Raw genomic sequence first — 14,039 nt, forward strand, 5'->3', positions numbered from 1 at the left:
TGGAACGCTGTTGTTTGGATGGATGAAAAAGTCTTCTCATCCGCAGAAGATGGACGATATCGTGTCTGGCGACCAGAAGGAAAACGTTTAGATCCAAAGTACGTTCTTCCATCAGGATATAGCGGGAGAATCACATTAGGCTTTTGGGGAAGCATGACTGCCAATGGATTATTAGATCTCGTAGAGATAACCCCAAGAATGGATGCCGAAGAATATGTAGAAATTTTACAAGAAGTATTGAAACCTGGCATTAGACGCGTTTATCCCGAAGAACAATATTCGGTTGTTCATACAACATACTAATATATTAGTATTTGAGAACATTATATATATATAAATTTACTCAATATTTTCTGAAAAAAATAACGAGAAACCAAAAAAATATTTAAAAAACAAAAGAAGCACACTGAGCGGCTTATATAAAACAGTATTTCTAAAAAAATAAAGATATTAATTAATAAAACGCTTTTGTATTGCGGATTTTTGATGGAATTGCATATTTAAAGGTTCGTAAAAAGAATAGTTATTAGAAAAAAAAATAAAAATATAACCATCTAGAGTCCCTATATAAGAGTCTGGACAATCCTAGTCCTACTTTTCATCGGACGTGCAACACCATGGCGGAACAAATTACATATACCCTTGCGCTGTTATATTTCATATCGGCGGCGGCGTTTGAAGCAAAATAGCTTGATGGCGGCGAGTTCGCTGAAAATTTTTCTTTGTTTGACGACGACGGAATCGGCGGCGGCGGCGAACGGCGGCGTTAGTACATTTTTTTAAATCCCTCTGATTTAAGATAAAGTTTAATTTTAACTTTTGATAAATAACATGAAAGCAAAAATAGCATAAATAATACATAGTTATATACATTATATTAAGATTTTCAGAATATAAAATACATGTAGCTTGTTTTCAAAATACGATCACTTTATTAGCATTACTAATGTCTTCCCTTACAACAAAATAAAATAAAATTTATCTCAAAATGTTATTACTGACCATCATACGTAACAAAAATAAAATGTAATTCACTGTATAATCATCAGACTTCTCACTTTTATTAAACATTTCCTCACATTAAATTGTATAAATAATATGAATAATATAACTTATATGTATTTTACTGACTTTAAATATATATCTTTTAATAATTTGAAATTATCGTGAATAAATAATATTTTATTAGCTTTTGATGGTTTTAACGCAGAACGTTTTGCTGTGATAAGTAAACCTGTAAAAGAAAACGCATGTTCAGATGCTGAACTTGTAATCGGTATGACATAAATGCAGCATACCAATTTGTACAAATTCGGCAGCGACAACTTCATTTTATTCCACACAATCGGTATGTTGAATGCGATTTGTTGAGCCAACTCTATATTTCTTAATAGATAAGAAATCTTGCTTTTGTTTCGTGCTCGGTTCCGTGGCACGTAATGCTGCGCACTCTCACGCGGCGAGAGAGTTCGGCTCGCGCCCGCTACGCGGCGCATCGCCAGTATCAATGTAACAAAATATACTTTTGTGCCAAAATTATATTCTTTAACTACTAAGAAATATTCACTATTATCACAAACTAACGATTGCATTGATTCAACAAATTGATTCGATTCGCCGTATCCAACCATGCCATTTATTATCTGTTAACGAGCCTTATTTGGTCCAAAGAAATCTTTTTCTCAGTGTACGCATTATGCGTTGTGCAGAAGTGTGTGCTCCCCGCTTAAAGGTAAATATTTGCCAAAAACACAGCAAATTTTACAATAAAATATCTAATATTTCTATAATATGTTATTAACCACAGTAATTTCTTTTATCGACTGTATAAAATCGAGATTCCATACCTATCTTTATACTTTCATTCGAAGGTTCTGAGACCAAAAAACCCAACCCGCAATAAAAAAAATGTATGACCTGTACCTATATTCATACAGGCTGTAAATTTTTACAGACCTAGAAGTATAGTAAGCGTTTATACTATATAAATTCGAAATAATAATATGAGCTTGAATGAGGTTATAAGTATATGTAATATATTTATAAATAAATAATAATGTTTATAAATTATAGTTATAACAGTTAATAGTTAATAGTAAAATAAAAAAAATAACAATTTAATGAAAATATAAGTGTATGCTTAGAAAAAAATAACAAGTAATAAAATAATTGTTATAAAAAACGATGCTGAAATGGGATCAAAATTTGCCTATCAGGGAAATATATAAAATTAATCTATCTATCTATCTATCTATCTTTATATTTTTAGGCCTGTTGAATTCGAATATAAAGTTTAAAATTGTCTAAACTATAGGGAAATTTGTGAAAAGACTCGTTTTGCAGCAAATAATTTTTAATGAACAAATTGTGAACAAAAGAAGTCTTTTTTATTAGTATTTTTGAGAGAGAGAAAGGGGGGGGGAGCTGGGACCGCTCATTTTCATCGAAATTCTACATTTTTATAGTTCTATGCTTTACAGGCTCACGCTGCGTTTCCTATTTTTTTCATTGTTTGTTATAATATCTCGCATACACATTTTTCTTCTCTAATGGTGCCTCTTTATGTTGACGCTTGATGCTCATTTTCAGCGAGCAAAAATCTTCAGAAATAATATTTTATATTTATATATATCTGTAAAATATTACTACTTGAAGATATTACTTAAAATTAATTAATATTACTGAAGATCTGTCATTGCGATAGTAATCCTGCTCAGTACGAGAGGAACCGCAGGTTCGGACATTTGGTTTACGCACTCGGTCGAGCGGCCGGTGGTGCGAAGCTACCATCCGTGGGATTATGCCGAACGCCTCTAAAGCCCGTATCAGACTACGGATTGGGATTGAGATTGGATTGAAATTTAATCAATCAGAACAGAGAAAACTGATCTCAAGTTTAGTAAACTTTGCTCTAATTGGTCAAATTTCAATCCAATCTCAATCCCAATCCGTAGTCTGATCACGGCTTAAGGCCGTATCCTCTCTAGTCAAAGGTGGCAATGATATCTCTAGGAGTCTCGTGAGTCGAAAGGCTCAAAACAATGTGACACACTACTAGGCGGCCGGTCCTCGCTACGCGGGCCGGTCGTCGCACGAGCCCGGCCGTACGGCGCCTCTGCCCGTCGCGCGTCGTCGGGATCTCACCGCTTACGACGGCACGGCGTCTAACGGTCGAACATGAGTTTCGCGAGTTCGATGTCGAGACTCGGAATCGTCTGTAGACGACTTAGGTCTACACGATATAAAAGTTTCAAAAAATAATTGTCTTAAGAAAAATGGAGATTCTTACTGAAATGAATTAAAATTATGTCAAACATAATAAAAATTGGATAAATTAAAATTATGTCGGGACATCAAAATAATTCCGAATTTTTATTATGTCCCGACATAATTGTAAGTCATCCACCTTTTTTAATGTTCGACATAATTTTAATTCAGTAGTAAGAATCGCCATTTTTTTTAAGACAATTATTTTTTGAAACTTTTATATTGTGTAGAATATTATTTATGCTATTAAAAAGGCTATAAGAATATGCAATAAAAAATGGGGGGGGTTTTTTTTTTAAGAAAACTCTGATTATATTGACCTGGCCTTGAAAAGGTCATTCAAAGTCAAGTCCATATTTTCATCATCTGTCTCCCTTTTTGTACTACAACTTTTATCTGAAACATTTTTTCATATCTAAAGCCGTTTCCGAAATCCGAAGAAGGGTGCTGGGTCAGACTTTAGAGATACCCATATAAATAAAAAATATTACTTCTGAACATTTTTGCTCGCTGAAAATGAGCGTCAACGTGAAAAGCACCTTTACTGTGGGGATATATGTAACAGTAGTTAATATAACAGCTGTTACATTTATATATGACTAGCTGGTTACCCGGGCTTCGCCCCGGAGGACATATGTAATAAGACACGCAAATAGTCTCTCTCTCTCTCTCTCTCTCTCTCTCTCTCTCTCTCTCTCTCTCTCTCTCTCTCTCTCTCTCTCTCTCTCTCTCTCTCTCTCTCTCTCTCTCTCTCTCTCTCTCTCTCTCTCTCTCTCTCTCTCTCTCTCTCCCCTCTCCCTCCCTCCCTCTCTCCCCCCTCTCTCTCTCCCTCTCTCCCTCTCTCCCTCCCCGTAAAATTATATTAGTACAAAATTACCTTTTTCAAAAAAGGTAAAAAAAGGGCGCCAAGTACACGCGTGGTTGTTACCTCTGAAAAAAACCAAGTGGTAGTATCATTAATTTTATCTCACAAAATTGTCTCACAAAAATTGTCTCATAAAATTGTCTCACAAAATTGTCTCACAAAAATTGTCTCACAAAATTGTCTCACAAAAATTGTCTCACAAAATTATTAAATTACAAAATTGTTACTTTATTCAATCCAAGTGATATCTATCTTAACAAAATTATTAAAAACAGAAGTCGTTTTTGTTCGACCCAACTGGCCTAATAATTAATATATTTAAACTCACAACGTTTCGAAAAATTATCTCACAAAATTGTCTCACAAAAATTGTCTCACAAAATTGTCTCACAAAAATTGTCTCACAAAATTATTAAATTACAAAATTGTTACTTTATTCAATCCAAGTGATATCTATCTCGAAAAAACCTAAATAACAAGTGGTATCTATTTAAAAAAAAATATGTGAAATCTTTTAATACTGCGCCAATTACAAAGAGAGAATATATATATATATACATATATATATATACCTTATAACAAAATTATTATTATATCACGAAATTGCGTTACCAAACTCAATCCAAGTGATATATATATTTCAAAAAAATATATGAAATCTTTAAATTACGCCAACTACAAAGAGAATATATATATTGCTTTGAAAAATAATTGTAGTGCAACTACTCTTAAAAAATAAAACAAAATTGTGTTACCTAACTCAACCCAAGTGGTATGTATCTTTGTATTCCTGAGGATCTTTCTATCAACCCAAGTGGTAGTAGTTTTAATTCTCCTTGATAAAATTATAATATTACAAAGAATCATTTAATCATTTTAATCACAAAGAATTAAAGAGGTAACATTATAAAATAAAAATATTTAATTAAAATAAAATAAATAAATTTTTCTTGTAAAAAACTTGGCGCTGCTTTTTTAAAGTCTATCCAGACAAATTTGCATCGCGCATAAACATAAGCGTAAGAAATTTATTGGTTCAGATATATGTGCAAAAGGAAATAGACCAATCCATCTCTTTATGCATATGCTTATGCACCTATGCAAGTTTGTCTGGATTAACCTTAAAAAGCAGCGCCAAGTTTTTTACAAGAAAAATTTATTTATTTTATTTTAATTAAATATTTTTATTTTATAATGTTACCTCTTTAATTCTTTGTGATTAAAATGATTAAATGATTCTTTGTAATATTATAATTTTATCAAGGAGAATTAAAACTACTACCACTTGGGTTGATAGAAAGATCCTCAGGAATACAAAGATACATACCACTTGGGTTGAGTTAGGTAACACAATTTTGTTTTATTTTTTAAGAGTAGTTGCACTACAATTATTTTTCAAAGCAATATATATATTCTCTTTGTAGTTGGCGTAATTTAAAGATTTCATATATTTTTTTGAAATATATATATCACTTGGATTGAGTTTGGTAACGCAATTTCGTGATATAATAATAATTTTGTTATAAGGTATATATATATATATATATATATATATATATATATATATATATATTCTCTCTTTGTAATTGGCGCAGTATTAAAAGATTTCACATATTTTTTTTTAAATAGATACCACTTGTTATTTAGGTTTTTTCGAGATAGATATCACTTGGATTGAATAAAGTAACAATTTTGTAATTTAATAATTTTGTGAGACAATTTTTGTGAGACAATTTTGTGAGACAATTTTTGTGAGACAATTTTGTGAGATAATTTTTCGAAACGTTGTGAGTTTAAATATATTAATTATTAGGCCAGTTGGGTCGAACAAAAACGACTTCTGTTTTTAATAATTTTGTTAAGATAGATATCACTTGGATTGAATAAAGTAACAATTTTGTAATTTAATAATTTTGTGAGACAATTTTTGTGAGACAATTTTGTGAGACAATTTTTGTGAGACAATTTTGTGAGACAATTTTTGTGAGACAATTTTGTGAGATAAAATTAATGATACTACCACTTGGTTTTTTTCAGAGGTAACAACCACGCGTGTACTTGGCACCCTTTTTTTACCTTTTTTGAAAAAGGTAATTTTGTACTGATATCATGCATTTTGTAGTGTTACGCATCCTCTTGTAACTAGTCTTATAAAGAGTATATCTTACAAACAGTATGTACAGATTGTAAAGCTAAAGGTGTTACAGACTATTATTTCTAAGAAAATAGATTTTTTTAAATAACATGTAGACATGATACAAATAAAACAAATTTATTCTTTATGTTTTTTTGTACTTTTAAGTACTTTGCATTTAAAAATAATTTACATTATTTTCATCCATTTGTATCATGTCTATTTGTTATTTTAAAAAATTTGGCAATTATACCGTTCAATAAAGCAAAGTTTCAGCTTTAAGAATCTGTTTTTTGAATTGTAATACGATGTTTTTTAAGGAAGTTATGAGCAATCAAAGTCAAAATGCTCATTTCTTATTCAATCCACGATAAAAACTTTCAAAAGTAGAGATTTCAAGCTTTAAAATCCTTTTTTTAAATTTAAATTTTGTTCATTTTTAACAAAGTTACAGCTGCTTGAATTTTGCCTATTTTTAAAGATAAATTTAGTGTTCTTTTAAAATACCTGACACATTGAAGATAATGAAAGTGCTTCTAGCATGCTCGGATTTTAGATTTCGAATATGCAACAAAATCAATCTGTAAGTATTTCTTCAGAAAAATGCATCAACATTGGTTAGCGCTTAAACGTTAAATTTTCTTTTCCTGCGTTAAAAACTAAAGCTACGATTTATTTAAACATTATTGGTGCAATAACTAGGTAAAACATCAATTTAAACATACATGTGTAGTTTAGACAGGATATAAATCCAGGTCAGAATTACAAATTTCTTGAATGTACCAGCATTTAATTATACAGTAAATAATAAATTTATTTACAGTTACAATAGATTATACATATTAAATAAAACTTGATTTGGTAAGTATGAAGTAAATAACAATATAATAGTTTTATTAAATGTTTATTTAGCAATTATGTTTTCATGTATGTATAAGAAACGTAGCATATTCACATATTCACACCGGGGCACGTTGTCACACATTTTTTTCAATATTTTTTGTATTTTTTACATTCAATATTTGAGAGTAGGGGAGACCGGGGCCTAACCGTCAGTTTTTTTTCGGTGCCGATTTTTAACAAGAAAATAAATAATTTTAGTTAAATGTGGTATACTACTGTAAAGAGTGAACCTTTAGCTACAAAATTTATATAGGAAATTTTTATCTACGTTGCTTTGTTTAACCGGTATAGAGCAAAAACGACAACGGTGGAAAAATTGAAATCTCAAAAATGTCGGGGTTTAACCGTCACACTGCATTTTCAATACATATACGTACATCTAATCCTGAAAAATGATAGGATACATCTTAATAATTGTTTTTTAAGAGAAAAATATAAAAATTTATTTAAAATTTTTATGCGAAACATTATTAAAAAATAGTTACGAGGGTTCCTCTTTCCGCAGAAGTCACTCGCCCGACTTGTTTCACTCCTCGACGTCCGATGACTCTATTCGGTGTCTAAACGGTTGTAATTCCCGTCTCATCCATATTCCATATGTAGTGAGCCTGGAAATGCCCGGAAATGCCTTGGAAATGCACCCGGACTGCTTACTGACGGATTAACCCCAAACACAAGTTTCAGGTTTGATCGCCCACGAAATATTAGACATCAACGATAATGAAAAAACTACACTGGATTCGTGTTCAGCATGCATTACTCTTTATAATCGCGTACCTCGAGATTTGGAGAGCAAATATTATTGCAGATATTACAAAATTTCCACGCGCAGAAAATGTAACTTTCACCTTCCGAAAACACGTTTGCCCTCGTAAAAATCATAACACGGCAGGTAACCTGCCGAAACTCCGTTGGTCACATGGGTACCATAAGCAGCGTTTACAATGTTAATAGCGAGTTCGCACAATATACAGGTTCCGAGATATTTGATTTGACGGTTCAACCCCGGCGACGGTTAGGCCCCGGTCTCCCCTACTGTGATATGCCAAAATTTCGAGTGAACCCTCAGCTTCAATTGGACAGTATCGAATTTTGTGTGATTGTTACTCTACAGTTGTTACATAACAATAAATAACGACAGGTCGCTTGTGACAACGTGCCCCGTGACCGGGGCACGTTGTCACATCAAATGTAATTGCATGCAAAATGTTATCCAAACTGTATTTAACGTAAATATCAATATATTATAGTGCGCTGCAATGTAAAAAAGTAAAATCCTTCACAGAAACATTTATTTTATTTCAAAAAAGTACAAAAAGCACGAAGTTTTCGTCTTAGTCTAAATACAAGAATTCCACTCGAATGCGCAACTTATTGATCGTTAACAGCAAGACGAATTACTTCTAGATCGACTACTGCGGCTCTCGCAGTTTTCTGTTTGTAGGAGCGCACCATATCCCAATTGCACCTATGACATTAAAATTCGTGACAACGTGCCCCGAGGGCATTTTTTTACTCCAAACAGCCTCATGGCCGACACGTTTGAGATATTCATAAGGTTAGGTATTGCACGCGGTAGGTAAAAGTACATACTTTAAGATAATATAAAGGTCTATTCTGAAAAAACATAAGCTTCATGTCCAGTACGTTGAATGTTAGACAATAAAATTTTACTTACGGTCGCAAAAAACTTTCAAGTTGATTTTACGTCAACACGGCTGGAGCAATCTCAACACTGTAAACACACCAAAGATGGGCATACACTAACACGTTTTGGGAATGACGGGTGCTGCCCTCTGGTTATTAGTTTTTTAAATAAAGCCGATGTGACAACGTGCCCCGTGTGACAACGTGCCCCGGTCTACCCTACATATTAAATAAAACTTGATTTGGTAAGTATGAAGTAAATAACAATATAATAGTTTTATTAAATGTTTATTTAGCAATTATGTTTTCATGTATGTATAAGAAACGTAGCATATTCACATATTCACTTTGTATGTGTGTGTTCATATGTGTATGGTCAGAGGTACGAATATATAATACTGACGGGTTATATTACTGCTTAAAAATACGGCTTAAAATAATTATGTTACTGTCTCGGTCTTCTGCCTCGTCTACCCCAATGGTGGTTAGCTGACGACATCTTTCTTCTTGTCGTCGTATCCCCGCGGCTCTACCTCTTGGTCTTCGAACTGTAAATATGCTCATGTACAGTCGTTCACGGAAAGGTTGCAACACTTTTTTTTGGATGGGTTTTGGAACGCACAAATATTTAGAGACTGCGAGCCACTGCGTCTAGGGAGCTGCCGTGACGGGCCGTGACCAGCAGTGAGCTGTAGTGAGAGGTTAAGACAGCTGTCAAAAGAGCACATACAGGGTGTGTATACACAGCAAAAGACATCTTACAGCGTAACATCTGATAACAGGTAGGAACAAGACATCTTAAATAACGTATACTTTTTACGATATTTTAATGTAAATAAATAAATAAATAAATGAATAAATAAATAAATAATAAATAAATAAATAAATATATTTAAATTAAAATATTTAAATTAAAAAATAGAGTAATTCCAATAACTTTCAAGTCTTAAATTATTTCTCTTACATATTTCGCGACGTTTGATAAGTCTATCTAGTTAAGATATAATATGAGCTAAACGATTTGTTATATATTTCTATACGTTGTAGAATTTTGCCAAAGGACTGGAATAAGAGAAAATTTTATTTTGCAATAAATATTCTAATATATTTATAATTATAAGTCAGATATGATTTGCTTTACAAAGATGCAGACTGTAGTAACCATCATATATATTCTTGCAGATAATATAAAGAAACGAGGAACTGTCTCCTTGCGCAAACGTATATGGCACACTCTTCTGCGTGTTCACAAGTGGCTGAGCATGAGTGGATACATCTATTCATGGCTTCCGTGAACCATTTCCAAGGAAAGTCCCACGACCACCTGCAGGTTGAACGATAAATAAATATATCATTCAGAATAAAACACGAAAATTCGTCGGCCTAACTGGCAATAATTTTAATATTAATACAACAACGTTTCGACCTCTACTTTGGGTCCTTATCAAGTTATAAGTTATTTAGCAATGATTGAATTGCGCGTCAGGTCCTGCAGCACAATCTAATGTTCGCTATGTTATACTTCCTGACCACATAGTTTAACGATGATAATAAGATTCAAAACCTGACGCGCAATTAAATCATTGCTAAATAACTTATAACTTGATAAGGACCCAAAGTAGAGGTCGAAACGTTGTTGTATTAATATTAAAATTATTGCCAGTTAGGCTAACGAATTTTCGTGTTTTATTCTGAATGATATATTTATTTATCGTTCAACCTGCAGGTGGTCGTGGGACTTTCCTTGGAAATGGTTCACGGAAGCCATGAATAGATGTATCCACTCATGCTCATCCACTTGTGAACACGCAGAAGAGTGTGCCATATACGTTTGCGCAAGGAGACAGTTCCTCGTTTCTTTATATTATCTGCAAGAATATATATGATGGTTACTACAGTCTGCATCTTTGTAAAGCAAATCATATCTGACTTATAATTATAAATATATTAGAATATTTATTGCAAAATAAAATTTTCTCTTATTCCAGTCCTTTGGCAAAATTCTACAACGTATAGAAATATATAACAAATCGTTTAGCTCATATTATATCTTAACTAGATAGACTTATCAAACGTCGCGAAATATGTAAGAGAAATAATTTAAGACTTGAAAGTTATTGGAATTACTCTATTTTTTAATTTAAATATTTTAATTTAAATAGATTTATTTATTTATTTATTTATTTATTTATTTATTTATTTATTTATTTATTTATTTACATTAAAATATCGTAAAAAGTATACGTTATTTAAGATGTCTTGTTCCTACCTGTTATCAGATGTTACGCTGTAAGATGTCTTTTGCTGTGTATACACACCCTGTATGTGCTCTTTTGACAGCTGTCTTAACCTCTCACTACAGCTCACTGCTGGTCACGGCCCGTCACGGCAGCTCCATGGTGGAAAGAATACATGGTGTGCGCAAAACTCATAAACCACGCCCCTTTTCAGCCTTTGACGCACGAAAAAACACAGGGCAGGCAACTGCGAAAAACAAAATGTTTAGCTTTGAAAGTTTGGTACGATTGGTGTCTAAACATCCTTCTCGCACTCCCTGGTTATTCTCTTCTATCTTACTTGATCTTACTTTACTTCTGCATTTGTCATTGTTGACATTCTCTTTCGAAACGTGAACGTCGTGAAACGTGAAAAATTATTGAAAATGGTGCGCTGCATAGTGAAAAACTGTGAAAATAATTGCAGAACATGCACACCGGAGCAAGCAAATTTTCATAAATTACCGGATAACAAAATAATCCGTGAAGGATGGTTTCGGAGCATTGGAGAGGTTATATTGCCTTCGAACATCGTTAACGGTATGCTTCTACATGATAAAATTTAAATTTGTTTATTTTGATATACTGTATCATGAAGTAACAAAAACTATATTGTTTGAAAGATTAGAAAAGTTTTGTAATGTATCTCTTTTATCTGTTATTTAAGCACGAATTTGCTCCGTACATTTTACTCCGGAATCTTTCATTCAATCGAAGAGAAAGAGAGGAGAAAATATTTTAAAAAGACGACTTTTGCCAACTGCTGTACCAACGTTGCATCTGGTAACAACAAACGAACAGTAAGTTGGATGTGTAATTTATTAAACAAAGCAAATATTGACGTTCCCTTTTTTAAGAATAATTATTAAGAATAATAAAGTTAACATAAAGTATTAATATTCATACGCTTATGACAAGATGACTGGATGTTGCTCCAAGAACCGTGTGACAATGAAACTACATTCATATTTTCTTTATTAGGGCACATGACAAAGGCAATGTAAATTGTAACATTGTTAAGCGGACCTTTAATTTGGTTTGTCCATCAACGTCACCTGTAGAACCAATAAATGCTGCAAGTCTGTCGCCTGTGCCAGGCCCATCAAAGGAGAGAATCTCATCTGTTGAGCCGGAACTTTCATCTTTGCTACGTTCATCAACACCCATATCAAGGATGATGACAGAACCTTTTCTTGATTTAGATTTGCTGGATAAGGCAGATATGACAGGTCAACATGAAACTCCAACAACATCAGTGTCTTGTCGGTATGTATTACACTACAAGTATTAAATTAGCGCTACTAATAATAATAGTCTCAGATGAATATTTTAGTACCCAAATACCACTACAGATATCAATAGAGCCATAAAAAAACAGTTTTCAAGTGTTTTCAAGTGTTTTCAGTTTTCAGTTTTCATTGTCAAGTGCTGACACTTCTCACACTGGAGAACAGTCTACATCCCGATCTGTACAATCGGCTCAAACGACGTCGACAAGCACATCTGTGAAAAACATGACTTTATCAACCCCAAATTCAGAGTTACGACTTCATTCGTTCAATGAAAATTTCACGGATGCGACTGTTGTAGAGGACAATTTCAAATGTGCAGACGATAATCTCCAAGAAGAAATAACTCTCACACAGGAATTATTTAAAAACATTATCAATATTACATGCGATGAATTATTGGAGGATTCCGTCCATGAGAGAGATAATGACAGAAGTGACAATTTGGAAATCTTGGATGAAGATGTATGTGAGAATGAAAATGAAGAAAACGACTTGTGGAACTTTATGCAATGTGGCTTTAAAATCCAACATCAAGAGAAGGAACCAGTCAGCTGTACCAATAGCAGCGATATAGTCCAAACAGCAGGACTGCAATATGTTGCGGGTTATGTAGCCCATCGCTTCATATCAAAATATCCATTTTTAGGAGAGCGTACAATCAACATTACTGACAATTCTCGTACGGAAGAATGTGACTGGGTAAAAACAGTTTCCAAAGGGTACCTAATTCATCCATCAGAGGAGCTCATGAATCTAAGCAAAGTTGTGGATGAATGTTTTGTAGCTTTCCACGGTGAAGGCTTTTCAACGGAAGACTATGTCATCCGAAAAGTTGTCTCCCTTGTTAAAAACTCCGGATACGATTCAAATTGGGTACCTGAGGAAGTGCTACAATGCCTCGTTAGAACTCGTACATACATCAGAGTGAAGGAAATTAATAAAAAAGAAAATACAAGAAAGGAAGAAAAAAGAAAGACAAAAAAGTTAAAAAATTAAATGTTCTTTCTGCAAAAAAAAGCGCAAATAAGCGCAATCTCGTCTACTCGAGAAAAAACAATGTACAATAACGTTTGTAATTTTGTATTAATTATGTAAATATACTTGACAGAATGAAATAATGTATAATATAAATATGTGTACCTAAAAGTGAAATTTATAGTAATATTATAATAAATTATATTTTTATTTAATACAACTCTCACTTTCTTAATTTCTAATGTTTCGAAACTTATGTTAGTATGCAAGAAGAAAAAGTTGTTTCAAAAAATGTTTCAAAATAATACCACACTGTAGAGAAAGGATTGAAAAACATGAAAACACTTACACTTACACTTATTAATTTTATTCGTGCAATTTCATTTTTAATATTGATATTTTTTTAATATTTTTTTTTTATTAAAGTATGTATTAAGATGTAAAAGAAACAATAAAAATAACAAATAGTAAGAAGGAATACATTCGGGATTTAGAGGTTTCCATTTATGCAACAAACTGTCTACTTTTACATATATAATTTCACACGATTAACGAATTATCAATTAATGTCACATAATACACATTCGTACATGTGTACATATGTAGTTGTATGTACATATGTTACAGTCTAGTCAGTCGTAGTAAATTCTGCAATGTACCGCCACTTACATCCCTAGAAT

The 14,039-nt window shown here is 32.7% G+C and overlaps 1 protein-coding gene and 3 long non-coding RNA genes across 5 annotated transcripts; 2 read left to right on the forward strand and 2 right to left on the reverse strand.

Annotated features, from left to right (window-relative positions):
- Positions 1 to 8,444: 8,444 nt before the first annotated feature.
- Positions 8,445 to 9,579, reverse strand: LOC139782181 (uncharacterized). Its single transcript, XR_011720803.1, has 2 exons — positions 9,439 to 9,579; positions 8,445 to 9,364 (listed from the first exon to the last, which is right to left on the reverse strand). It is a non-coding gene; the product is annotated as an uncharacterized lncRNA (long non-coding RNA).
- On the forward strand, positions 9,444 to 10,146 carry LOC139782180 (uncharacterized). Its single transcript, XR_011720802.1, has 2 exons — positions 9,444 to 9,598; positions 9,999 to 10,146. It is a non-coding gene; the product is annotated as an uncharacterized lncRNA (long non-coding RNA).
- Positions 10,147 to 10,536: 390 nt separating this feature from the next.
- Positions 10,537 to 11,236, reverse strand: LOC139782184 (uncharacterized). The gene is made up of 2 exons (XR_011720807.1): positions 11,086 to 11,236; positions 10,537 to 10,684 (listed from the first exon to the last, which is right to left on the reverse strand). It is a non-coding gene; the product is annotated as an uncharacterized lncRNA (long non-coding RNA).
- A 157-nt stretch (positions 11,237 to 11,393) lies between these two features.
- On the forward strand, positions 11,394 to 13,579 carry LOC139782182 (uncharacterized). Of its 2 annotated transcripts, none has more exons than XM_071721151.1 (4): positions 11,394 to 11,632; positions 11,760 to 11,892; positions 12,074 to 12,358; positions 12,498 to 13,579. In XM_071721151.1, the coding sequence occupies exons 1-4, from the start codon at positions 11,479 to 11,481 to the stop codon at positions 13,378 to 13,380; spliced, it is 1,455 nt and encodes a 484-aa protein (XP_071577252.1). In that variant the 5' UTR covers positions 11,394 to 11,478; the 3' UTR covers positions 13,381 to 13,579. The 2 variants fall into 2 exon arrangements, 1 of the variants encoding a protein (XP_071577252.1); XR_011720804.1 differs by having other exon boundaries at positions 11,397 to 11,632; positions 12,505 to 13,579.
- The last annotated feature ends 460 nt before the right edge of the window (positions 13,580 to 14,039 follow it).

The sequence above is a fragment of the Temnothorax nylanderi genome, unplaced genomic scaffold (genome assembly GCF_030848795.1).
Source record: "Temnothorax nylanderi isolate EJ_2023f unplaced genomic scaffold, tnyl_v1.0 TNYL_tig0394_pilon, whole genome shotgun sequence".
In the NCBI taxonomy this organism is placed as follows: domain Eukaryota; kingdom Metazoa; phylum Arthropoda; class Insecta; order Hymenoptera; family Formicidae; genus Temnothorax; species Temnothorax nylanderi.